General features: G+C 32.8%; 1 protein-coding gene across 50 annotated transcripts in view; it reads right to left on the bottom strand.

Moving 5' to 3' along the window:
- Window positions 1-27,727, bottom strand: part of RIMS1 (regulating synaptic membrane exocytosis 1) — a 504,415-nt gene that overhangs the window by 168,865 nt on the left and 307,823 nt on the right. For 41 of the 50 annotated variants that reach the window (XM_004381365.1, XM_004381366.1, XM_004381368.1 and 38 more), the window contains 5 exons: window positions 11,648-11,715; window positions 10,926-11,036; window positions 8,966-9,065; window positions 4,838-4,961; window positions 1,459-1,505 (listed from right to left, as the gene is read on the bottom strand). In XM_004381365.1, the coding sequence (XP_004381422.1) occupies window positions 1,459-1,505; window positions 4,838-4,961; window positions 8,966-9,065; window positions 10,926-11,036; window positions 11,648-11,715 (450 nt within the window). Of the gene's footprint in view, window positions 1-1,458; window positions 1,506-4,837; window positions 4,962-8,965; window positions 9,066-10,925; window positions 11,037-11,647; window positions 11,716-20,095; window positions 20,127-27,727 lie in introns of those variants that run through there. The other 9 variants (XM_023735922.1, XM_023735892.1, XM_023735907.1 and 6 more) reach the window with 1 other exon arrangement.

Genomic DNA, 27,727 nt, shown 5'->3' with positions numbered 1-27,727 from the left:
TACAAAATACTGTTGCCAGAGAATATGCCATACGCATATTTTCTCTATACTCTAAAATTAAAGCCTAAATTAAGCCATGTGGCATCATTTTGTGCTCCCCCCCACCCCCGCCAAGAAGACTTTTAATTATAAGAAATAGCACTATAAAACTCTTTGTTATTACATCTTTTTTTTTGGATATCCTTAAGATAATTTTTTTCTCAGGGCTCAGTACAAAAACTTTGGTGCTTCTAATAATCAATTTGTTTCTAATATTATAGTAAATCAGTTTATTTTTAATTGTAAAAATACTATAAATTGTGTAATTGGTCCTATTTCTCTCTCTGTATTGGTCATCAGAAAGCTCAAAGCCAAATCTGGGCCAATCTCTAGCAGGTGTGCAGAACATGATGGTGTGCTATTTCATACACGAACCTAATCTCTGGTTTTTTGTTTATCCTACCCACACAGTTTCTTCCTCCTTATTACCACCATCACTTGTTTTTCCCTTTAAATGACCTTGTATTTTTTATTTTTAAAAGCTGGATAAAAATCTTTTGGAGATCAAACCCAAGTATTAATTACCTAATTTAATATCAATCCGTTTAAAAGTAAATTTATTTGAGTCACTTCCATATTCTCATTGAAAGCTTCCATACTTGTCTATCCTTTATTGCATACATTATCATTTCCCATCTGGGGTGATTTTAATGCCCATGTAGATAATTCTTTAAACCATCTAGCCTTATAGTCTCTTAATCTCTTTATCTTCCAATGAACTTCATCTCTTCTCTACTTCACCCACTCGCTTCCATGATAATAACCAAAATTTCATCATGATGTATTAAAATTATCTGTTATGTGTCTATCTTCTTTACTAGACTGTTCATGAGACTGAGCTGATCAGCAATCAAACAGAATACTCAAATATCACAGTAACTTTTTATATACAGCCAACAGCACTATTACTAAGTATATTATTTGAACTCTGTGAAGGTCCTAAGCAGGCCTGGTAGTGCAGTGGTTAAAGTGCTTGGCTGCTAACCAAAAGGTAGGTAGTTCAAACCCACCAGCTGCTCCTTGGATAAAAGATGTGGCAGTCTGCTTTCATAAAGATTACAGCCTCAGAAGCCCTATGTGGCAGTTCCACTCTGTCCTATAGGGTTGCTATGAGTTGGAATTGACTCAAAGGCAATGGATGAATGGGTGAAGGTCCTGACTGTTATGACGCAGAAGGGTATCTCCAGGAAAATTTTCATATAGCCAAAAAAAAAAGAGTAGAAAAAGAAAAATCTTATTGTAAAACTGAACCTCTCTGGGCTTCCTGATTGCCTTGGACCCCAGCTTCTGACATCAGTGGAGATATCCTTAGTATAGTAATGCCAGTTTATTTGTAACAAATAACTAAGTAAATGGCAAATCTTTACTATTCAATTTAGTTCAATACATTTTATAATAATAAAGCAATCATATACTCACTGGACTCTAGTGGAGGATGGGAGCTCTCAGGAATCCTTGGAATGTCACTAAAAGAAACAGGGTATGTTAAAAATCCTATTAGCTAAACTACCCTATTTGAGGTAATCACAGCGACATTTTATGTCAGTGGTGTAAAAAATCCTTTTGGATCTTTACAGGTGTGGAAATGGACAGGAGTTACTATTAAGATAACTACTAATGTGCATGAATGTCAAACACCATACATACAAAAAAATAAAAACTGCAGTAAAAATAATTTTTCATATATTTAATAGCAAAACACTTTAACATGACAACGATAAGATTAATATTGTGGCTGAAATGACCACAATATTTTTACTACCAAAACAGCAGGTTTTGGAAATTAAAAATGTTAAAGGTAATATTATACCTTAATTCTAGAAAATCAAAATGACAGAAATTTTACAAATCAGTAATATGTTTTACAAACACATCTGAAAGAGTTTACTGAATGAAAAGGATGGAAACATCTCTTGATAATAAGATGATGTGGTGAATATCATGAGCAAAGTTAATAAAATAAAAAGGATGAATTGCTTTGGAAATTAAAAATGGTTTAAGCTTGCAACAAAAAAGCCGAAGTTATTTTATATATGTGAATATATAATATATATACACATATATACCCTATATAGAGATTCTTATCTCTATACTGAATTTAGCTCAATATATGGTCATTTACTATATGGTTAGAAAGCGACTTGTGAGAACACCCATTCCTGCCACACTCATCAACTGCTCTGAAAAAATACTTAACATCACCTCAGCTTAATCCATTATCCACTGTGACCTTACGGACCCTAGGCCAGCTTGGTTTGGGAATTACACTACATAGAATTACTTTAATCTCTGCTTTTCCAAAGATATTTTAGTATCAATTTAATGAGATTAACAATATGCAAGTATTGACATATTAAAGCAGACTGGAGTTAGCTAGTACCAACAAAATCATCAGTATATAGTTTAAGAATTACTAACCACTTACCTTGTAACCTAACTTCATTTTGATATTTCTTGCACTTTTAGGGGAATGGAAACAAATTAATTTTCTTTGTTTCATTGTTTTCTTGCATTCTAATTTTTGTTTTATGTGCAAGGTAATTCTCATAACCACCTAAAATTTTAAACTTCCTACAAATCACAATATATTCTGTGTTGTGTATTTTATAAAATACATTTTATTATATATTTTTGCACAAAAGTAATTTGTAGAATAATTAAGAGGCTAATTAGCAATACCTAAGACATAAGACATCAACTACTTATCTTCTGCTAGCCATGAGTTGGAATCAACTCGACGGCAACTAGCAACAACACAGCTTCCTCTAAATTAATCTAGGCAAATAAAAATAAATTTTAAAAATTCCAGGAACATTATTTTTCAGATAGCAATTTCTGAAATTCAACCTCAAAGTCAATTATAAAAATCAGAATCTGGAACTCTGAAACCAGCTTTAAGCTTTACATTGTATGTGTCTGTAAAAGAAGGACTGTGAAAAAGTTGTTTAAAATGTTTGAAATGATTTTGAAAAAAAATAATTGTTTCAGTAGTATTTTCAGGCATAAATTTCCACTTGATGTTTACACAAGCCTTCCTAATTGGTTCAGTCACAAGTAAGATGGTAGAATAGTTTTAATAACAATTATAAGCATAAAGGTCAAGGAAAGCCTATTTGGTAGGCTGGCAGAAATGGTTAATACTGCAAGATGCCTGATGCCTCTTAGATTGTGCTGATCCATGTGTGTGTAAATTATAGTTGGGATTATTCCAGGAATCACTATGCTACTATATCTGCAGAAGTAAACTACGAGTAACTATGTGCCTTCTGCTTTAAATGAATTACATTTGCTGAACAGAACTATATTAAACATAATTCTTAAAATACAGTTAGAATTATTCTAATGATTTCTCTATTAACTGGAAAGTTGAGGCCAGCATTGATTTTTTATTTACATGTAATCATTGTATTCTATACTCCTTTCAATTCAGAATGTTAATTTTTAAGTTATTTTCATACAAAGTAAAACAATAAGAAAATGTCACTCCAGTCTACTTTAATTGTCTGTGAGGTTTTTAAGTCACCATGAATTAATGATATTTTATTTAAACACTTTTAAACCACTATATATCTGAGCTTATTTGGTAATGTGCACAAGGCTTAATTTTAAATTTTATTTTTTATACTTTTGATTCATTTTCCATTTTACTTACCTCTTTTCCAGCCTCATATTAACCTGAGCACTAGAACACATGTCATATAAAACTACCATAAATTATATAGTGTTGTAATTTTTAAAGTCTGCATGGAAATGTACAATACTTTTGAAACTGTCTTCAAGGTTTACACTTAATACGTATCACCTAAGTATTGGTTATAAACTAGGCTTCACTTTAGAATTTTATACATATATATTAACATTATTCTTTGGAATATATGATTAGACATTTCCAGTCCTTTGGGAATTAGAATAATTATATTTTCTTGTATGTTTTGCACTGGCATATATTCATGAGGACAAAAAAATTTAAGATTAGCACTTCTACAACATAAAAAATTTTGAATTAATGGTTCCATAATACTTGGAGAATAGGAAAAAAAAAATTATTCCCAAAAATACATTCAAACATTAACTCAACTGTAATAAGATGGTTCAAAATACCTTCCAAAAATTATAGACTGGCAAAATGAGTATTTATTTTGGACTATGTGGGTTTGTCAGAAAAATCTAACAATATAGGGAATTCTATACACAGATACGGAAAATATCCCATTGGCTATAGATTATTAAATTATGCTTTAAACTTAGGTTTTTAAAATATCATGCTCAATTATTAGGACCAATTAAAATGCTAAAATATTTCACACTTCTTGTTTGATTTTTAAATAAAAGTTGGAACTACCCATGGGTAAAGATATATAAAAAAAATTTCTATTCTTAGTAGAGTAATACAAAGTTTATGTAGACATATGAAATCGTTACCAATTTAAATATGAAAAGAAGATGAGTTTGTTAGTAACTCCTTTAAAGGAAATACTACTCATTAAATTAGAATTACTAAACAAATAGTTCTGCATTAAAAGAAAATACTTTGACATTATATTTTACTTGTGAAAAATACATATTAATACTTTTGATATTACAATTGTCAACTTGTGGAGCTTCTAAAATGTAGTGAAGAAAATTCAGTATTCAAATGTAAAAAATTAAGGAATTTAATAAACTAAAATGTATGCCCATAACTGAAGAAAAAACTAGCCATGTTAACATGTACTGTATGAATGTATAAATTTCTTTTTTAAACCCTACTAATACATGTAATTTACTAAACTTAAGAAGTAAGTTTTTTTAGCCTTACCCAATAGGCCTTGAAACAATAATTTCAACTTGAGGTTCTGATTTTGATTCTAAAATAATGTTGTAAACTTCTTCATTTGTAGCTCCAGGCAGGGGTTTACCATTCCATTCTAGAACTTCATCCCCTTGAATTTAAAAAAAAGGGTATTTTTTTACCTTACATATTCTGTTTATTTTTTCTTATCTTTTTCTCTTTTTTAACAAAGAAATGCAAGACATATACAAATAGTTTAATTGTCTAGGCTCTGGTCTTGAAAGCAAATTGATTGCCATATAATGTCAGCTAAATGGTTCTTCTAAACACTTTTTTTCTTTTCTTTCTACTTTCTTTTCTTTTTTCCCCCAGAATATTACTGGACACTGAAAACAATACAATAGAAAACTATCTTTATCTTTTGAGATATACTAGAAAAAATATAAAAGAATCTCATGCTATGGGATGGATTAGCACAGCCTATCTGGAAATATTAAAAAATAATAATTAGCAGCATGTCCACCATATAATAAATGTAGGCAGCTCAGTAAGTTAAAGATTCTTATTAAACTCTGAATAAATCCTGTTTTATTTTTGGCAGAGACAGAAATTAACATTTGTTAGCATGAATTTTCCAATTATAAGTCACGCTTCATTGTCTTTACCAGACGCACAACAGAATAAAAATGCATGAAAGGATTTGAATTCACACCCATAGGGTAACGCAGGTAGCTAATGGCAAGATTACAAAGCAAGCAGATGTAAAACTGTTGCATGACAGTTAACCCACTTCCAGATGTTCAAAACGCACACATTCTATACATAATATATATTTGTGAGCATTAAAGTACAAATAGAATGTATCTGAACAATAATAAAAATTAATATAGAACTTATTAATTTGTTAAATATTCTAAGATTGATCAAGGAGAGTAATATGATATAGCATGAAAAAATTTGAGCTAATAATATGTTGTTACTTTAACTAGAGTTTTCACCATAAACCATTTGGAAAAAATTTTATTTTCATAAATATTTAGACTAATGTTAGGTCCTAAAGTGTTCTTGGCCTGGGAATGTTCAATTCACAATGCTAGGCTTGGCTGAAATATCCCAGCTTCAGTGGCACCTTCAGTGTCTTAATTTTTTGATACTCCTGCTTATTTTGTTATTCACAGTGCCTAGAACATTTCAGTAGCGAAGGAAATGTATTGAGCTAAATGGATCAATATCATCCTTACATATTTTATAGCTAGATGTAAACACAAAACTTTTAGTTTTTAGCTAAGTCTTTAAAAAAAAAGTGGAAAAATTTGTTTTACTAGGACTATTTTAAATTAACTCTCCCTCCACTCCAGGTACTTGCTTAAAAATTTTTTTAAAAATTAAAAAGTAAATATTTTAAAAGCACATGATGCTGCTTTGGTTTCATAAGAGTCTGATAATTACCAATAGTTAAATCATTTTTAATACTTTGACCTAAGCAGTTACCTAGCAAAGTTTTTTCAAATAGGCAATGAGTATATTACCCTTTAAAAAAAAAGAAATAAAAAAATTACAAATATACAATATATTAGGAATATTTTAAATTTTTTTGACCGAAAAAATAAAGTTTACATCGTGACTCAGTACACATATAATATGAATATGCACAGATGTATGTGTATGTATATCTATCTATAAACTGGAAAATATATTACAAAACAATACGTACCCTGGGAATTTCTACTCTACTATATACACTGATATTTCCTATTCTGTTATGTTCTATTTCATTTTTTTTAAATGCTGGATGCAAAGCATTAAACTGATTTTACCATCCAGTGATGACTTGCAAACAACATTTTGCAAAAGCACTTCTTTCTTAAAGACATTAACCTGGAGGCAAAACTTTCAATATCAAATCAACTTAATACATTTATTTATTTACAGATCAATAACTCCTAAGCCAGAATTTATCGCTATAACTACAGGACTTCAAGAACAAAGGAAGAGCCAGGTAGTACCAGGGAAGTACTAATTACTGTTCCAGGTGGAATATTAGGAAACATTTTTAATTAAGGCAACATTAGACGAGTTTTGAAGGATGGAAAGCATTTTAACAAGTGAAAGATAGTGGAAGTGGCTGGACAGTCAGGAAAAGATAAAGCTACAAATGTGCAACTTCAATAAACAGATGACAAGAGGGAGACACTGAAGGATCTTAATGAAGAGAGTGTCAGTGTCATTATTGTGTCTTAGTTAAAAAGAGTAGCTGAGAATTGCATGGACTTGAGGGGGTTAGGACTGAAGAAAGCTAAGGCAAAATTAAAATGAGATCGCAAATGCTGCATAAAGGTCATACTGATAAAAACATAGCTGTAGTTTTATAAGCCAATGTTGTATATGTCAAAATAGAAGGAAAAACAGTTCCTAAATTATACTGTAAAACAAATAGAATATGTGAGCTAATTTCTTTTTCTCAAATACATCGATCGCTTAAAGTGTAAAGTAACTTGTCTATTTTGTAGCTATTTACATATTGTGTTTTAATATTTTAGATTTAAGTTTCTCAGGCTCCAGGCTCATAAGGGTGTTACACAAATGAAACTAATCATTAAGGGATATTTTATTTAGATAAATCCTTCATTGACTTCTTATGTAATCTTCTACTAATACACAAAGACAAAAATCAAAAGCTATTGTGTTTATAATCTGATGTACAAATTCAGATCTTTATAGTTCAAGTTATCTTAAATTAGAGTAGTCAACAGAAGTTATACTTTCTGAAGCTAACAGTTGAGTCATTAAATAAGCAAAGACTCAGTTCATTGACAGAGTCACCCTTGATTGAGTATGCATTTATTTTCCTGTTGAATCATAATTTGTCCCTGATATGATACAGTGTAACTCTATACAACTTCAAAACTATATAGTATAAGTAGAATTATCTCTGATTTGGGTTTTCTTCCTATACAAAACCTGCATAACAAGTCTCTATCAAAGAAAAACATAAAATTATTTTGAACTGTTATAATGGTAATCAATCACATAGAAAATGTCTTTAAGGGTCCAAGAATATATTCCTAAATAAAGATCTTAAGAATTACAACCTTAAAGTATAAAAGTTAAAAATATAACCTGCAATGTTCTCTTTCCATTTGCTATGAGTTATTAATCCTCAATTTTAAAGCTCAACCAACTCTGTTTTCTCTATAATTGTCTGGCAAATATATAAGCAGACATTCTAATCAAAAGAATTCTGCTAAACTCTGAAGTCATAATCATCATGTAAAATCAATATGTTAATATGATTTTAATTGTAAGGAAAACTAAACAATTTATCAAAAATAGATTTAAAAGTAAGTTGCTGCCGAATATATGGTACATTTGAATATATTCAGTGATTTTACTGTGTTATGTTAAGATTACAAAAGCACCATATGAAAATTTCTAAATACCAAGACACATCTGAATAAGCACAACATACGTTACATGTAAATTAAAATGTTATTACATAATCTGTGTAAGAATGTATGATTATGCTTTATAAAAAACACTTCTCCCGAGTAAGAGTTTTGAGGCCGCTATGAGAAACTTAAGGAGCCCTGGTGGCACAGTGGTTAAAGTGCTCAGCTGCTAACGGAAAGGTTGGCAGTTCAAACCCACCAGCAACTCTGCGGGAGAAAGACGTGGCAGTCTGCTTCTATAAAGATTTACAGCTTAGAAACTCAGTGGGGCAGTTTTACTCTGTGCTATAGGGTCACTATGAGTCGAAAATGACTTGACAGCAATGGGTAGGTTTATGAAAAACTTTATTAACTATCGTAGCTGAAAATATAAACTTAAGAATTAAATACTGATATTGAGTTCTTTTTTCACAAAGCTTAAATGTTTAAGATTTTGAAAAAGTTTTGTAACAATTCTATGAAGTCATCCATGAAAAATTAGTAATCCTTCAGCACTCCATATCTATTTATTTTTACATAAATAAAAAAATTCCATTCTTACTCTCCCCAAATAGCTACTGATCCTTGGTGCTGACATATTATTGTAATAGACAAGTATCCATATAGGAAAATTTTTTTTAATCCATGCATTAAAATAAGTTATCTATTTAATTTACTCATATACAACTTACCCAAAATTGAAAACCACCAATTCATGTATATTTACCTGCTCTTAGGTGTCCAACTACATCTGCTAGGCTACCCTTCTTTACTTTGGTGATGAAGGCACCAAGGCGTCCTAAGTCAGTCATTTTTCCTCCAACAACCTAGATAATTATAAATTTGTAAGTTCCCAAGGCTCATATTGAAACAGAAATTTATTAGTTTGAGAAATTAATCCTATACTCTTTTATGATGCATTTAGAATTCAGTGTAGAGATATTAGTCGAGTAAAATACATTTTTGATTTAAGGAGCTGGCAGTGCAGTTTTGAGAAGAAAGCAACATCTCATTAAGTTTGAGATGACTCTGTGTCCTGAGGAAGTTTATGTACTAATTTCTTATACTAGTCTAACAATATAAGGACACCATGAATAATGGATACACTTAGAAGACAGGTATGAGCTCTTTGATAATTACTATCAAACAGAAAGTGTTTTATACTTTCTACATTAGGGTTCAGTGTTATCCTCTAAATTCATGCCTACCATTTTGAATTATATCTATATGCAGGTTATGCCCCATTGGCATACCAATCTTTATCTTTGTTGTATATCTGTAGCAAGATGTAGGTCTAAGAAGTAAAATGTAGGTCTAAGACCAGAGATACCAGGAATTCAAGACAAGAACAGGACACTTTAGGGAAGCAATTTATCGTGGTGTAAAGAGCAAGAGCAGAGGTGAATTTCTCTGTGCTACTGAGCAAGTGAATGATCTCCTAATATGAAATATGTATCTTTTCCTATCTGACTCTCAAAGTCTGAGTTATATTACTGAAAACACTTTCTCCTGGATTTCCCACCACACCTAAAACTAAATACATCTGAAAAGGTCCTAAGTTTAATTTATCCCAATGCAGGGGCTCAAATATACATAATTAAAAGTGAGGGGAATATTATCAAAGATTGAAGTTGGTTCACAAATCTTACGGACATGCCCATTAGTGGAGGTGATCAGAATTATTCTATAGGACGAAGAATTAATGGTAATAATCAATAAGATGACACTAAGTATATTAACTGAGATTTTTTTTGGTTGGATTGATGGTCAATGGTTTTGAAAAGGTCTAACTCTCTCAAAACTGTAACACAATCTTTTGGCAAATAATTTTAAAGCAGCATCTTTGAATGTTTCTTTAAGTTTCTGAAAGCAAATAAACAATACATACATACACATAAATACACATAATACAAAATAACAGATATGTACATATAAGGATCCTTGGTGGCACAGTGGTTAAATGCTTGGCTGCTAACCGAAAGGTCGGTGGTTTGAATCCACCAGCAGTTCCGTGGCAAAAAGATATGGAATTCTGCTTCTGTAAAGATCACAGCCTTGGAAAGCTTATGGGGCAGTTGTACTCTGTCCCACAGGGTCACTATGAGTTGGAATCAACTCTATGGCAATGGGATTATATGTATATATACATACATAATTTTCTACAATAAAGCATAATCTTTTAAAATTTACTAGTTTCTCTTTGCATTTGTTACAAGTAAACTAATATTTCTGATTAATATTTTAAAAATACAATTTACTCTTCTGGTGTTACCATAAATGTTACTGAAACTAGAAAACAATCTCTTTATTGATGTTTTATGTTGTTGCCAGGATATAATAAAATGATGAGATTCACAATATCTAACTTTACGGCCTTCCATTCAAATTCTGTCAGTTGTAAACATCATCCTTGAACTTCACATTCAGAAAAAAATATTTTAGTTTTCCTATAGCTTATTGTACTTCCGAACATATTTGTATGCTATATCAATAGAATGATTTGTATAAATTAGTGCATACAAATACTAAATCCATAAAGCATCAATACATTAACAAAGATATATTCACTACGGAGACTGTTTTCGGGAGGGAAGAAGGAAATCTAAAAATCATTGTCAAAAACTTTGTTGAATGCAGTCTGCACTATAATTCACCCTTCAGAAAACATTTTAAACCAGCATACTTACTTTCAGACCCAGTAATGCACCTGATTCTTTGGGCATGGTTGTTCTCTTGTTAAGAATAACACGTCCAATTAATCGGTCTCCCTCTTTAGATGGTTGCCACGTTACAGGATGCTATTAAAAATGAGCAAAGTTTTCTTAAAAGTACACAATATGCTTTCTTTCCTATAGACACACAATTGTATTATGGTGCAATTTCCTCAGATAAAAGACACTCAAGAGAGAATTCTTCCTTCTGGTGGGTTTTATCCTTGGCTTATAACAATTCATTTGGAGCCATATTTTATTTGCTCGGGACACTAATTATCCTAAGCGATACTAAAAGTAGCTAGCAATGAGGTACATCACTAAAAAATGGTTCTGAAATAAAATTAATTGAAATATAAATATATCTGGTTATATAAAGAAATCTGATTCTGTATTTTGAGTTGTTCTTAATCATTAAACAAATAATGTCTCCTTTACATACACTCTTGATTTAATAATTACATTTTATTTAATCTAAAATTTGTTATAATTATTTGTTATAACTATGTAGCCGTATTTTCTTCAAAACTGTACTAGAAATGAAATCAATAATTTCTCTAATTGTATAAAATGTATAATGTATAAATAAAATATATAATGGAGTAGAGTTAAATGACTACTTATGACATATCAGACTAAGGACAAAGAACCGCACACATTACCCCTGAATCCCAAACACTCACTCCCAGAAAGCTTACCGAACTAATAGGTGATGTTTCCCGGCTGTGCCACGTGGCAGGATCCAACCAGTAATAATCCAAGTCACCTGCACAATAGAAAAAAAAAAAAAGAAAAGTATAATGGTGTTTAAAGTGCACCACTTTATGTATGACTTCTTCAATCTATAAAGTAAAGGGTTATGAATATCATAATCTTGAGTGTGTACATCCCAGAATGATGCACACCTGCATAGCAAAGGCTATGATATGAATCACTAGAATGAACGTATGATACAAATACACTTTATACAATGGGAGGGCTAGCTTTCTCTAGCATAAATCAGCCTAGAAACATTTATACATAAAAAGTACAGGAACGAACAAGCCTAATCTCCCCCTCCACTCTTGAGAGCTATTCATACTAAGACACAGCCTGCCACATAGTGAAGCTGGATAAAATTTTATTTATTGATCTAAGTACTAAAATTTAGTATCTCCCTTTCTACTTTTCTGAACTATATCATATGTTTCAAAATTATTTTCTGGTCTCGATCATCTTTCTCATCTGAAAAACATAACATACATTTCTTTAGAGCACGATGATGTGTAAATTATCCAGAATAACTTTTGGCGCGAGAGTGTATACAATTAACAGAGTATTTGATTTAACTAAAACCATGAAAGCAACTAATAATTCTAATTTGTAAACATGAATTTAACAATCTTTAATTTTTATTTTTGACTTAAAAATATAATGCCAAAGGAAGCATGTGAGGAAAAAAGGGAAATTTTAATAGAAACCAGCAGCGCTTTCAGTATTTGCATAGGAAGAAAAAAAAACCCCATTGCCATCGAGTCAATTCCGTCTCATAGCGACCCTATAGAAAGGCCAGAGAAATAGTAGGCATGTGAGAACAGAATACTCCGGAAGGTAGGGGATAAATGACCTTTCACATCTTAAATACCAGATTAAATTAATGAAAATTTTCTCTCCAGGGATCTTGAAAGACAGAAAAAAAAAAAAAGAGCGTGAGTAAATCATGCTAGCTAACAGCGAGATATCTAGCTGTGTGGAAAATATGCTTGGCCTATATCTGTGAAGGTCATAGGTAAAGAATTTTATGTAGATACCAGACATGGCACAGATAGGCACTATAAAAGAAATGCAACATCAAATAAAACATTTAAAATCTACAGGTATCAAAAATCCACACACTTCAATTACTTAGTAGCTGCTTCCTTTTTTCTTTTACATAACTATCTTTAAAAAGTTGAGAATTTTAAATATACTACAATAAATACTAAAATGTTCTTCAAATCTGTTATGTCAAAAATGGTAGCATATATGATGAAGGAATGAATATTAGAAATTGCATTAGCAAAAACTATATTGTTAAAATTTAGTCCACACAGAGTCCATATGTCTCTCAAAATTATACTTTAGAATGTATACACAGCTTTGGTGCCAAAGACTATAGATTTCTAATCTTCTACTGGACTACATCAGCTAATGGGATGTAAGAAAGTTGTGAAAGGCAGTTGTTTCCCCATTACATTTATTATTTGTAATAACTTCACAGGTTTATCTTTAAAACCTCTCTGTCTTTAGTATTATGACAACATTCCTCTTGAAAGAAAAACTTAACGGTAATAAAATTGAACTTACTACTAAGTAGCAAACACAAATGTTTCTTATTATTCAAAAGATCATTACTGTAAATTATAAAGCTTTCTCCTTAAAGTTTCATATACCTAGTAATAAGGCCCAATGATGTCTTAAATACTAATTTGTTTTCAAATACTGTGACAATTAATACAACCACCTGGTGGCTGGGAGGCAGGTATTATGTTTTCCTGCAAAAGAAAATTAGTCATAAGGTTGAAATTGCTTTGAGAGGTCTTTGAGGTTAAAAAAAATGACAACAATTTACCCTGTTTCAAAGACTTCAAGAAAAGTGCTTTGAAATCCCCTAATAGCATGACTTATGTCTTAAAAACTGTACTCCTTGGAATCCCTCTCTGGCTCATGCCTCAGTTTCTCATATGGTCGTTCAAGTATATATTTCACTTATTTTATCCTAAATAGATCAAGGTATACATATCTGGTGATTGTTCACTGTGCAAAAAGTGCTCCTCATATGCAAAGATAACCATAAGCTGATGTACATAGTAAATTTCAGTGATGACACTCAGTTTATTCTTTATTATGAAAACAGTGCTTTTAAGCAGTGGAATTATGTCATCTATAAGCTTTGTAGTATAATGATCTTGACTGGGGAGTCTAATTTAATTGGTTGGGGCATATATATATGCCAGGTGCCCTTCCAAGTTTTCTTCCCCAAGTTCGTCAGCTGATTCCAATGTGCAGCTAGCACTATTCTTACAATATCCTGAGAGTGGTAATCTGGATGCTACAAATTTTGCAGCTGAAAAAATGTTTTCCCAATTTCGGCCATATATAGTATTTTAGATTAAAAAAATACTTAAAACAAACAAAAAAAATGTCATTGAGTCGATTCTGACTCATAATGATCGCATGTGTTGGAAAGCAGAACTGCTCCACAGGGTTTTCTTGGCTGTAGTCTTTAACAAGGCAGATTAATCAGGACCTTTCTTCCATGACGCTGCTGGGTGGATTCAAACCATCACCCTTTAGGTTAGTAGTTCAGCAAACCATTTGTACCACCTAGGGACCTTAGTATATTAGATGCCTACTAAACATTGCTAAAACTGTGAATATAAAAACACATATTCAATGTTTTAGCATATAATGATATTTGTATGTATTTTAGTATACAGTTACAACCTCTTTCACCTTCTGAACAATTTCTATTTTTCGTATTGCTAGTAGTTTTCTTATTGCTAATTTCATTATCATCTATTAAACATAACATTTTTGCTTAAATACTTACAGAAAAAAGTTTAAAGTCTAAGTACATAGTTTTAAGCTATATTTGTTTCTTATTTCCATGTAATTGCTAAATTTTAAAGATTTTATTGACTTAAGTACCCTAATTTTTCTTGTAACTCATATTACCCCATTATTAACTGAATAAGCAACATTCAACAAAACTTGCTTCTAAAATATTCAGAATCTATTTTTTCATTAATATGAAATATTTTCCTTGATTATTTTTCTAATAGGTAATTAAAAATATTGACCTCCAGGTGTCAAAGCAACAAAATGATAAATTTATGGTATTTGCTTGTAGAATTGATACAAAAACATTTTGGTTTTATATTTAATATCACTATAAAGGAACTAATTCACTATTATCATTAATTCAGACTCAGAAAATATATCAGATGTTTGAGTTTATTAAAATTGTTGAAGTTCATAACTAGCCAAGTTCAACGAAGTGTTAAAATTTTGAGCATTATTTTTGCAAAGACTTTTAACACTTTTCTTCTGATAACTTGTAAAAAAGAAGGTTGATTAAACTTAATCAATAAGCACACAATTTTCAATGCACAAATAAAAGTCAGCTAAATGAATGTGAGCCTTCCTTAAAGAGAACTAGCTATTCCTAAACCAATGTCAATATGACTACAGTATGAATAAAGCATAAAAATGTACCTCTATGATTTTAAAGTTTGTGTCTTATGATGTCAAATGTAAAAATACAAAGAATTCCAATAAGACCCATCAATACCAACTGAATAAAAATATATTCTCAGTAATATAGATGCATGATTGAGTGTATATAAAGTATTTTAAAGTTGTAAAGGAGAAAACTATAACTCCAATTTCATATATGAAATATCTATTAAATATCTGTTACACAAGTTACACTTGACCAAGTAGAATGTGTATCTAATGAGCAGGTAGTAAAGGAAAGGTTGTCTACACTAAAGCCTTTAAGTAGTAGAAAATCTGAAGTTCTCCCCTATCTGCAGCAGAAGTATGCAGCATCTTTTTATGATCATTATAATGAATGACGATAAAAGATGGGACTCAAACCAATTCCATGACTGACTCACAATTCCTAATACATATCTATAAATGTCCTACTTTTCATCTCAAAAAATAAATTGTGCTTTTTGAAAAAAATACTATTGACATTTTAAAAAAATTGTAAAATTCATAGACCAAAAATCAGATGGATCATCTGCCCTTACAGATTTCCTGTACCTTTAAATTATGTGTATATATATATATGTACATATATATATCCCCTACAGCATGATGCGTAGTGAGATTAAATAAAATTAGGTAAATTCTAAGCTACTTAATTATAGCACAAGACATAGACAAATTAAATTCTGAGTAAAAATATGATAACTGAATGTTTGTATGCAGTACATACACAAAAAGCAACTCAGTCTTAAGAATGAGTTTTTAAGTTCAGACAAGGTAGGGTATTTTTAACACTGAGTACTACAGCCAACACATGAGTTAATAAATATTGCTTTCATTATAACCTGATAATAAAGTTCTACATTTTAATAGTTTCCATGGATGTTTATCTGGGAAATAGTCTTTTCATAGACTGGTATTAGAACTTAAGTCTAAGAATTAAGATAAATCTTAACTCTGGATTCATATAATAAAATATCACTTTGAGTAAGTTTCCTAAGATTTTAGGAGTCCACTTAAAATACTTCTATGCCAGCAAAGGGCAAGTCTGCCCACTCCAAATACATACACACACGCACACAATATATATAATAGTGGAGCTACATACATATAACATAAAATAGCAGAGCTAACTTCAGAATTAACTAGCAATAATTTACTGTATAACCAAGTCCTAGAAAGTCTAATTTAACCCAAGTTAATCTAGCAGTCAAGGACAAGAAACAAATAATATTTGATAGCATTTAATATCCCCTATAGGGTTGCTATAGGGTGGCTGTGAGTCAGAATCAACTCCACGGCAACGAGTTTGGTGTTTTGCTTTTTTTTTAATAGGGAAGTTCTACTCTGTCACATGGGGTCACTATGAGTAGGAATCGAATTGATGGCACTCAACAACAGCAACAGTATCTAGGCATTAAAAAATAATAGGAAGATATACTTGTTAATTTTAATTATATAATCTGCAAATACTAAAACACATTTTATAAAGAAATACTGTGTATACTGATGCAAGATCAGTAATTGTGGTTGACAACTGACTTATTCTAAGTTCCTAGTACAGAAAAAATATTGTTCCTTAAATACTTTCTGATGATTTCATTCAAAATCCATGCCAACATTCACCCCAAACAAAACATATTTGAAGGCAAACTGCACAACTGGGTAACAGAGACTTATGTTCCTTGAGTGCAAGGCCTGAGACAGGGCTGAAGGGCTCTCCAAATCTATGGTCTTCAGCAAACAACTTCTTTAACAATTTCTAAGCAACTTAAAATCCAGTTTCTGGTTTTGACCCAGGACAGAAAAAACTGAAAAAAAGTTACTCTTTGGAAGAAGTGCATTATCTCCAGCCACTAGGGATTCATTAAGAGCGGCTGTTCTATAAATTCATGCTAAAAATATACCTTTGAAGTTCCCTTTATTCACAATACACTCTGCTTCTATTGCAGAACCAACAACACTCTCTCTCTTTGGTATATAAATTTGTTGAGTCAAGTAAACGCGTCAATTATTCTTTATTAAGTTATTGAGGTGTCAAAGACGTTTGTATTTAGAAATTATTTATATTTAATGGAACCTCTAGAGTTGTACTACCCCTAGACACTTATTTAACATTTGCTTGAGGGCCTGTGATGTCATCTCTACATTTTATAATTTTAGGGGACAGGAAAGGTAGCTCAGTAGCTAGAGAAAAAAAGGTTCACTAGCTAGTCCAGGAAAGGAGAATTTAATGAACTTATCTGGCAGAGGTGGTACTTTTCTGGTTACATGTATTGTTTGGTTAATTTGAGAGCTAATCTGGGGGATGTCAACACTACCACCACACAACTCTGCAAAGCAATTATATGGAACTCAGAACCAAAATTTCTGGCTGAAGTCTGAACTCATTTGGATAATCTCTTAACTCTGGAGATAATACCTCCTATAGCATCCATCTGGAGCACTTGTAGCACAGTGGTTTAAAGTACTCAGCTACTAACCCAAAGATCAGCAATTCAAACCCACCATTCGCTCTGTGGGAAAAAGATGCGCCAGTATGCTTCTGTAAAGATTTACAGCCTTGGAAATCCTATGGGGCAGTTCTACTTTGTCCTATAGGTTCGCTATGAGTCGGAATCAGCTTGACAGCAGCGGTTTTTATAGCATCCATTAAAGGAATCCTGGTGGAGCTGTGGTTAAGTGCTTGGCTGCTACCTGGAAGGTTGGTAGTTCGAACCCACCAGTGGCTCTGTGGGAGAAAGATGTAGCTGTCTGCTTCCATAAAGATTTACAGCCTTGGAAACCCTATGCAGCAGTTCTACTCTGCTCTTTAGGGTCTCTATGAGTTGGAATCTACTCGATAGTAATGGATTATAGCATTCACTGTTCTTTCAAGGATAGGATGAGATAACATATGTGAAACTGCGTTATAAACTATAAGGCACCACAGAAATGCAGATTGTTATTAGAATATAAAAATATATACTAGGACATAAATTTCCAGTAATAATACTAATAAGCATTTCTGTTAATTCTGATAGCATATAAAAATTAAGACACTTTTTTCCTGTCCCACAGCTTGCTTATTTAAAATTTTGAATCACGGAACCTCATTACATTTTCTCTATTAATATTATTATATCTTTTCTTATATTTATAAGCATGTAATTTCTTATAAAACTTGTAAAGAGCAGCTATTGTGTAGTAAAAAGAGCATTGTATTCAAAGCTGGAGATTTGTGACTCTAATTTTAACTCTGCCATCTTAGGTGCATTATCTTGATAATATCTCTTCATATCTATAAATCTTGCCCTTGTCTATAAAATGGGGATAATGCCACTTTCTTCACAGAAGTTTCATGGGGATTAAGTGAGATATGCTATCTTTGTGAATTGTAAAGGACTTTAGAAAGAGAGTTTATTATATAATTAACTTTCTTAATTGAAATTAAGAAAATTAAATCATGATGTGAGAGATCAGATTTATAGTCAAAGAGCTCTCATAACTAAAATCTATAATATCAGTAATGTTCACAAAATATGCTTTGAAATGGGCTTAAGAAAGTGTTTATAACAAATTATTGGCTGGGTACAAAACAGACGCTCTAGTATTTGGGATAAGTGAATATTATTTTAATCCTAATTATTAAAGGATGAGAAAAAGGAGCCATCACATATGGAGACAATAATATAAATCTTTCTGATAATTCCCACAAAGCCGGTGGGAGCCTCAGGGATTCATAGAATGGTTACTTTTATAATCAGGCTATCTATAATTCAAATACATAGATTAACCCCTAATTAAAAATACCTGGACTGTAAAATAATTAATTTGGTCAGGTTACTCAATATATCCTTAATATGACAATAAGTATTTTGTCATTTCTTATTTATATGATCATATTTTTTATGTGACAATAAAATGCATGCAGTGTATAAACAAAATATTTATGACTGAATTTCTCTGTACCAAGATATATACAGGATATTTTAACCCTTTATATTTTTTTCTCATGACTTAAGATATCCCTGAAAATGTTTTGTTGAAACTAGCTTGCATTATACCTTAAACATTATTTGGTACAGACATTTAGTTGTGAAATAAATTTTAATGTTTTTATTCTAATATAAGATTCCTAACTTACTGAGATTTCTGGATTTTTTTTGTAACAAAATGATCTAAATAATCACAGGATTGATGTCATAAGAAGACAACAACTATAAATTTAAGTATATAATAGGTCACTTTGTATTTACTTTAAATAGGCTAATAGATATTGAGAAATAAAAAGTTATCTGATAGTAAATATTAGATATCATTTCAATTTTTTATAATTTTGAAATTTACATAAATTTAGATTTTTGAGACCATGAGGCTTCAGAGTTCAGAAACATTCCCAAAACACCATTATGCTCAGTGACATCCTTATACTTTACCACTACACTGACCTCACAGAAGGTTAACAAATTAAAATTCCCGAAAGTTTTTAACAACAACAAAAACTACACACACACACAGACAGACACACACATGTAACTTTGCGACTTAGCATTATAAAATAAGGATGTTTCTGGTCCTCAGGAAATCTAGACCAGACTGGATTTATTACTTGTATTAAATGACAGTAAAAATGTACATGAAGAAAAGTCTCCAAGGTCATTAATGAAAGAGCAGAAAACCTTCCACACACAATACTTTAGAGACGAGTAAATGCCATGTGTAAATGTAGCTTGAGGACTAATGATTGAGAAATTTCTCCCCCAGAATCTAAATATAGAACAGTAAAGTATCCTGGATAACAAATCACAAAATCGACAATCTTAGGGAAACTTTTTTTTCTTTTCCCAACACAGTGACTCTTCATAAATAAGAATTTGGGAAGTGCTGTACACAGGAGGTAAATATTTTACTGCAACTTTCCAACTGACCAGGCTTCCACATTGACACTGAGTATTCCATTCACGTGGGAGAACAGGTTGTCACGTGCAAAGCCTCGGAATAACCAGCCAGGAAACCCTGTGGAAAAAATTGGGGTTTATTTGTTTTCATTGTTTGGGGACTGGATATTAACCACAGGTTTAAGAACACTGTAGTGCTGGGCAAGTTGACAGCAGAGACAATACAAGAAAGCACTTTAGATGTAAATATCTTTGATAAAGGAAAATGTTGAAAAGTCTTTATCCAGACCTCACACCCAGGCAACACTAACAAAATAGCATAAACTGGCAATAATAATTTTAAACGTCAAATGAAACTCTATCTGCCTCTCAATCCTAAAGACACGGAAATAAAAAACATGGAGATTGACACATTATCACCATTTTAGTGATATAAATAACAAAAATAAAAGCCAGATGATGAAAAATATTAATTTTAAGGGCATACAGAACAAAATGGAAGTACTTATGAGGTATTGATACTACTTATCATTTAAAAATATATATTAAATTATTAAAAAAAGAAAATAAATTTACACTGTAACAAACATTTTTGGTACTATAAACAGATGTCTTAAAATCAGAGCTTCCTCTAAGTTTCTTTAAATATCGTTTCTTTTCTTTTATTTTTATTTTGGCTATGCAAACAAAATAATTTATAGATATATTAAAGGACTTTTTTTCTTAAGATGGAAATTCTTTGACTAGTAGTGTGAAATCACTAGGCATAGAAATTTGGAGAACATTTTATTTTATGCCTCAGCATTGCTCTAGAGAAAACTGCTAAGTATTCATATTCATAAACCTTCAAAATATAGTCACAGGAAACCAGGTTGCAAGATGCTGCAAGGTCACTGGTCTAAATCTTTGCCGCAGTGCCAAAGTGGTCAAACTGTATAAGCCATGTCTTTTTAACTGTACTCCAACTCAGTACAATAGAAGTAAATAAGTAAGATGAAGTACAAAGGACATGAGGGAAAAGAAGCAATACTCACAACGCATATAGACAGTATATCCACTTCTTATCATAAAGCAAATTAAGTTAAAGTTGGTCAAAGACTAACCTACTGACTCAAGAAAGGAAGTGTTTTCTTTAGTTCCTAAATATTTAAAGTTTAGATAAGTGGGTCTAAAATAATATTTCTCACATAAGAATTTCAAAATATCTTCAGCTTAGATTAAAATTTTATAACAAAAACTGTTACTTTCAAAAATTAGGAAGTCTCACTGGCTTAGACCTAAAGTGCCCCAAATTAGCTTCTTGGCTTTGTCACAAGGTGCTCTCCTGAGAAGAGAAGGATGGCTTCTACATGGGAAGGTACCCTTGTTAGACAATCCTATCCTCAGCTTGCCTGGCTGTTTAAATCCATGACTCGTAATTATCTAGTTGCATTGAACTAGCCCCCAAGCACATTTCAGAATATGTTGCCCCTTGGTATTTTTCAAATGTTTAATTAAATCAATAATATTCACAGAGGTCTTCATGAAGAAATATACAGAAATAAACTCAGATTATCTAAAATCTAACTGTGAATTAACCTAGAATATCTGACAACCATGTACCTCTGGATTACACTGTATTTCCATTCAACTCTTTCCCCTCTCTGGCCCCACAATTGTTTTTATTGTATTATGCTCCAATATTATATCACGGTGTTTACGATACGGATCATACTGATGATATTCCTTATTACTATATGGATCATGCTGCTGTTGCTGATCTCTATAAAGCAACATAGGAGAAACTTCTCTCTGGTTTCAGTATCAGAAAGAATTAGTGTGCACTTAAACTTCTGGTTTATTTTTATGGTATGGATGTGTAAACTTTGAAACTGATGGCACTTTTATTGAAGCATGTGTGTTAAAATGTTTATAACTAAATCTGCAGCCTAATTGTTAACCCTTACTTTCCTTCACCTATTTTTTCTACGTATCTTAAATTTATTTCATATGGTTACATTTTTAAATTCTGGTAGCACCTAAGTCACTTTTGGTATTAAGGTAGATTTTAAAGTAGGAATCAAATAAAATTAAATAAGCATGCACCCAAACATATACTTTGATATATTTACTATAATTCTGTATTCATTAAAATAGATTTTTCCATCCAACAAACTCAAAATATCTTTGATGCAATGGGAAAGAACTTAACTAAAATGAGACTGATACACAGGTATTAGCTTTTCTGTAGCTTAAATAGCACAATTCAGTAAACAGCAAATTATATTAATCATTTGGGAAACTTGTCAAGGAATGGAAAGCAAGTAAAAAAGGCATCTTATCTAGCAAAAACTAATGTCACAAAATCTGAGCGACTAGACTTTACTCCTAGAAAAACCTACTAGATCCTCACTCAAAAATTTACAGTCAAAATCATAAGACAGTTTCTCTGGTTTTTCAACCCCACAGGACCATTGAGGATGACCACTGTAAAAAAGAAAACGGGCCGGTACAGACAGGCACATTGACAACACAAGGGAGGGGACAAGAAAACTTAAAAAAAATTTCAAGAAAACAAATCAGACAAATTTGTTTAGGGGTCTACCTGCCCTAGACACTGAGATACTGTGAGTAACTCTATGAACAAAGAGTAACATAATAACTGATGTTAAGACAATATCCACCAGGCAACAACTAACGAAAACCATTACTTTGATTTCATAAAAGTTTATATGCCATAGAGATGAAATCCCCTTTGTGGCCTCCCTGATTTAAAAAAGAACAAAGATAGGGAAATTTATAATTCTGATAGAAAGATTTTAATTAAAATAATGTAAATCACAGCAAACAGTAACAAGTTGGTTGGCAAATATTTAGCATCTTGGAAAACTCAGCGATCTAGCTAAGTTTTTACAACTCTAAAATCAAATCATCACTCATCAAATGCAACACAAAAACACAAACATGTAGCGACTAGCTAATACTGCTAGAGATTGATCATGTGGTAAAGTAAGGATTCAATATGCTGTAAATATTAATTCTTATTTTCTCCATTTTCATGTTCTATTTCTTGATATTTTGTGAATAAAGAACAGCAAATGGGAAATAAAGGGTTAAGAGCTCTCTGCATAATATCCTACAGAGTGGCCAAATGTCTTCTAAAATTCTTAACCAAAATTAATGTCTTATAAGTAAGAGCAAAGCAAGGTGAATAAAGCTATCTTTCCTAGGGGACTATGGAACTGAATTAAACTGTGAAATTAAAAAAGATATTTGGTGAAAAAATTGAAATCAGCTACTGTTAGAACTGATATCTAAAATATTCAGTGTCATTAAATTTGAAAATTGAACTATTTGAACTATTCCACTACTCTTTAAACTATTCCATTATAAAAAAGGATTACACTGAATGTGATATCAGTTATGTTAAAAATACTCATTTTTCATATGTTTTCCAATGCAAAATTTGTTGATATATAAAGAATCTTTCATAATTGAGATTAGGATGATGTCACTCACATGATGTCAACTCATCTGAGCTTGAATGAGCACATTAACAATTTCTCTAATAATTATACCCATCTTAACACCAGCATGAGATCATTATACTGAACCTGATTTTCATATAAATCAATCCATGTTTTAGCTAAAATGCCATACTGATGACAGCAAGACTGAGCTGGAGAAATGTATGGAACGCACAAGAAATACCAAATCATTACAGTGACTATAACAGCTCCAATATTAATAAAATAGTTTACCTTCATCTTTCCTAAAATACATACATGTAATTATTTATATCTACTGTAAATTAAAGATTTATCTCCATTTTAAAATGAAAGAGTCAGTCAATAACATGTCCTAAACTCAACCTGATTTTCTTTTTATCTACAAAGAGTGTAAGTAGTATTTACTTTTAGGTATAAAATGTTCATTACTCATGTTTAAAATATATTTGTAAAGAACCTGGGTGAAGATAATTGTTGCAACTACATTCTAACGTCTGCGTACACATTTTTTCAAATGAGAAATTCAATATTACTGTAACCTGACTATTTTATATTTTCACTGTTGAAAAGGATAAAAACATGGAAAGATAGCCTCTTGCTAGCTTTTACAATTTCACTTCTTATCAAGCAGTTCTACAGTTCTATTTGTTTTCCAAAGTGATATAATAATAGTTTTGATGACAAATACAACACACATACACAAACACACACATGAATACACATACATCCCAGATCTTTGGGGCCTTCCACAATCTTTGTTCAATGTTATTATCATTGCATCACATATATGATCAAACATCTAGAAGTGCAGTTAGTTCACAAGCATAAAGCTGTACACTCTGCAGTTTAGCTAGGAAAAATTTTCTAGCCAGGGAAAATGCAGAGAATAAGAATAGCAGTATGTTCAAAGACTGTATAACGAACTCAAACAAACAAACAAAAAAACACAGCTTCAAACAACACCTCCAAATGCAGAGCCTTCAAATTATAAACCATGGTGTATCTCACCAATACTCCAAAAGGTCTTTCAGATTCCATAGATATTTGGAGGCTCTTACTCTGTGCTCAGGAGTCCTTGTGTGGCATGAATGATTAAGCACTCAACTACTAAAGTTGGCAGTTTGAACCACCCAGAAATGCCTTGTAAGAAAGGCCTGGTAAATGTGCTTCCAAAAGGTCACAGCCTTGAAAACCACATGGAGAAGTTTTACTCTGCACACATGGGGTCGCCATGAGTCGGAATTGACTTGACGGCAACTGGTGTGGCTTTATTCTGTGCTCAATTTTTCTATCACTTTCATATTCTCATTGAATAGCTCCAATTACAGACAACTCTTGTAGACCAAAACAAACCTTGCTGAGATCTCAATTAGAAAAGATCTAATCTCGAACCAAGCTAGCTTCTCAAGTGAGGGAATCACAACATACTTGTTAAAAGAAGCCTATTGTAAGAAGACATCTAGTCTCTGTCAAGCCATTCTGAACAGAAACAAGGCCTGGCTATCCTGTCAGGTACAGACAAAATAACGTTGGTCAATATAAAGTACAGCGAGTGGCCTATTCATTTAGAAAATATTCTGAGTTATATTTGAATTTTCAGTGATTCCTAAAGCGTTTACTTCTACCAATGTATCTAATCATCATTTATCTTTTGGAGGCTTAAGCTTTGGGTGGATGTGAAATGATATAGCCCATGAAAATATCAAATAGTAATTAAGTTTTTTAAGCAAGAACTTTCAAAGAGAGTCTAGGTTTATTAACTAACCACAGGGGGAAACAATTCTTTACCTTTGTGTAGGCAGGGAATTTTTCGACCACTCAGTGTCAGGTACTTTGTTGCTGTGACCTTTGAGGCAAAGGTTTTAACTGGGTTATGTGAACCCTTTTATGCAGTTCATAATTAGGTTTAGAGAATCCATGTATGCTTTAAAATTATAGGTATAATCTTGTGTGTATAAGTATTTTTCTGAGCGTCCATTGCTTCCTTTAATTCTTTCATGAGTTCAGGATCTCTCCCCAAATTAAGAACAAATGGTTAAAGAGTCTGGACAAACGAGTGACTCAGACCGGGACATTACTATATAGCTTAGGTGATTTACTTTTAGCTCTCAGAATTATGATTTCCTGCAGATCCTCAGACTCAGCAGTATGCTTTCATTGAGATCCCTATTTAAGCCAGGCACTTATGAAATCAAGAAACCATACTCAGAGAAAATAAGTGTTGTGAAGACATACAGAGGGCAAAAGAATTAATCTCAGAAAGCACTTTCATGAGCCATCAAGAATCTTATTTTTAAAAAAGCATTTAATATAGAATAGGCAACAGAAGTACTATATACAGATGTGATAATATTTCTTACTTGATGAGGGCCCTAAATAATTTCAAAGACATATGCTGTAAAGGAAAACATTGAAAAAATAATAAATCTAAATGACTTAATAAGTCACTAGAAAACATAATCATGAAATAAAAGCACAATTTGCAAGTGGATAAAAATCTGTTCCAATTTGGATCTTCTCAGAAGTTAAGAACAAGCTTCAAGGGCTAAGAATTCTCTAGAGAAAAAACACTGTAAGGCTAATAACCTCATGTTACAAAAACTTTTAAAAGCTATTAATAACTCTAAAATATATGACAGATATCAAACTACTGAAACATGTTAGTTACAACCTACGAGCTACTGCGATCAATAGGCCCCTCTTTCTTAAGTCAGCCTTGAAATTTGCTCAAGGTTTACAGTTTGTCAAAATGAGAACTTATCTCCCAGGTCTTTAAAATGCATATAAAATCTTCTCTGAAACAACATATTGAAATTAATTAGTCATTCAAAATATTTGGTTACAGAGGGGCGGGGCCAAGATGGCAGAGGAGTCAGACGCTTCCGGTGGACCCTCTTACAACAAAGACCCAAAAAAACAAGTGATTCGATTATGTATGGCAATCTGGGAGCCCTGAACATCAAAGGCAGAGTTGAGGAACCACACTGAGTGGCAGGGGGAGGGAGAGACAGTTCGCAAGCAGCGAGGAGTTGCCATACCTGATCCAGTGAGAGCCTGAGCCCTTCAGGCCTGAGCAGCTCATGGGTGAGCGGAGAAGCAGGCAAGCGGCTGAGCTCGGGAGGCACGTCTTCCGCACCAGGAGAGACCCAGTGCCAGCGAGTCTACACAGCCACCCAGAACCAGTGAGAAGCAGCCCTCATTGGCGAAAGATAAGTAATGCATACGGCTTACCACACAGACCAAAAACACCCCCCTTAGGGAAAAACCTCTCTGCCATTTACCTCCCCACTCCTTGCTCTGCACTGGGTCCTGGACCAGCTTCAGCAATTGCCGAGTCCCCTGGGCTGGAAGTAGGATCCATCACACACCCGGAGCCATTCTCCCGGCCTTGGAGAGTGAGCAAATTAACAAATGGGAAAAAATAAACTGCCGGCTCCCCTAAACCACGAACCCAGAGTAGGCACAGCTCCTTTGCCTAGGCACAGGCATAAGGGATCCACAGAATTTGAGTGCTTTTCCCCCTGCACAGACTTGTGTGAGCCCATTTCAACAGCAAAGGCCCTCATTACCACAGTACAACAGGGTATATACTGGAACTCTAACTTCAACTGTTTCAGCTGTGAAGTGGCAGGTTCTTGACATTTGACACTGCTCTGCCCATTAAGCAGAAGTCTTCACCTACCCACATCAGCGGCCTGAGGACTGGTTGCTCCACCCATGCCACCTAGCCACCTGCGATAGGGGCACATGAATAAGAGGTGCCCCCCAGGTCTTACAGCCAACAGCATTAGATGCTCATAGTCTGGCTGCAAAACCCACCCACCTACACACTGTAGGGAACAGGGACACACCCTCCTCCTGGACACTCGGGGGCAGCTGTCAGCCCCCTGCCTTGCTCAGAGTATGTTCCCCTGCTGCAGCCAGATGCCTGTGCCTATACCAATCACCTATGCCTGTCTAGGACTGGAAGTGAGAGCCAACACCACACACTTGGTGGCTATCTACCTGGGCACCTGAGCTGAATCCATACAGGAGGAGTGGGTGGACTTCTGAGCTCACATACCTAGTAACAGATCTAACCACCTGGTAACAGGACATTAGATCTTCAAAGGTGCCAATAATCAAACTAGCTCATACGAGCAGCCTATTTGGGCATATCAAAACAAAACAAGAA

This window comes from Trichechus manatus, unplaced genomic scaffold, assembly GCF_000243295.1.
Source record: "Trichechus manatus latirostris isolate Lorelei unplaced genomic scaffold, TriManLat1.0 scaffold00083, whole genome shotgun sequence".
Taxonomy (NCBI): Eukaryota; Metazoa; Chordata; class Mammalia; order Sirenia; family Trichechidae; genus Trichechus; species Trichechus manatus.
The sequence above is the reverse complement of the archived record's forward strand: the minus strand, read 5'-3'. Positions and strand labels throughout refer to the sequence as shown.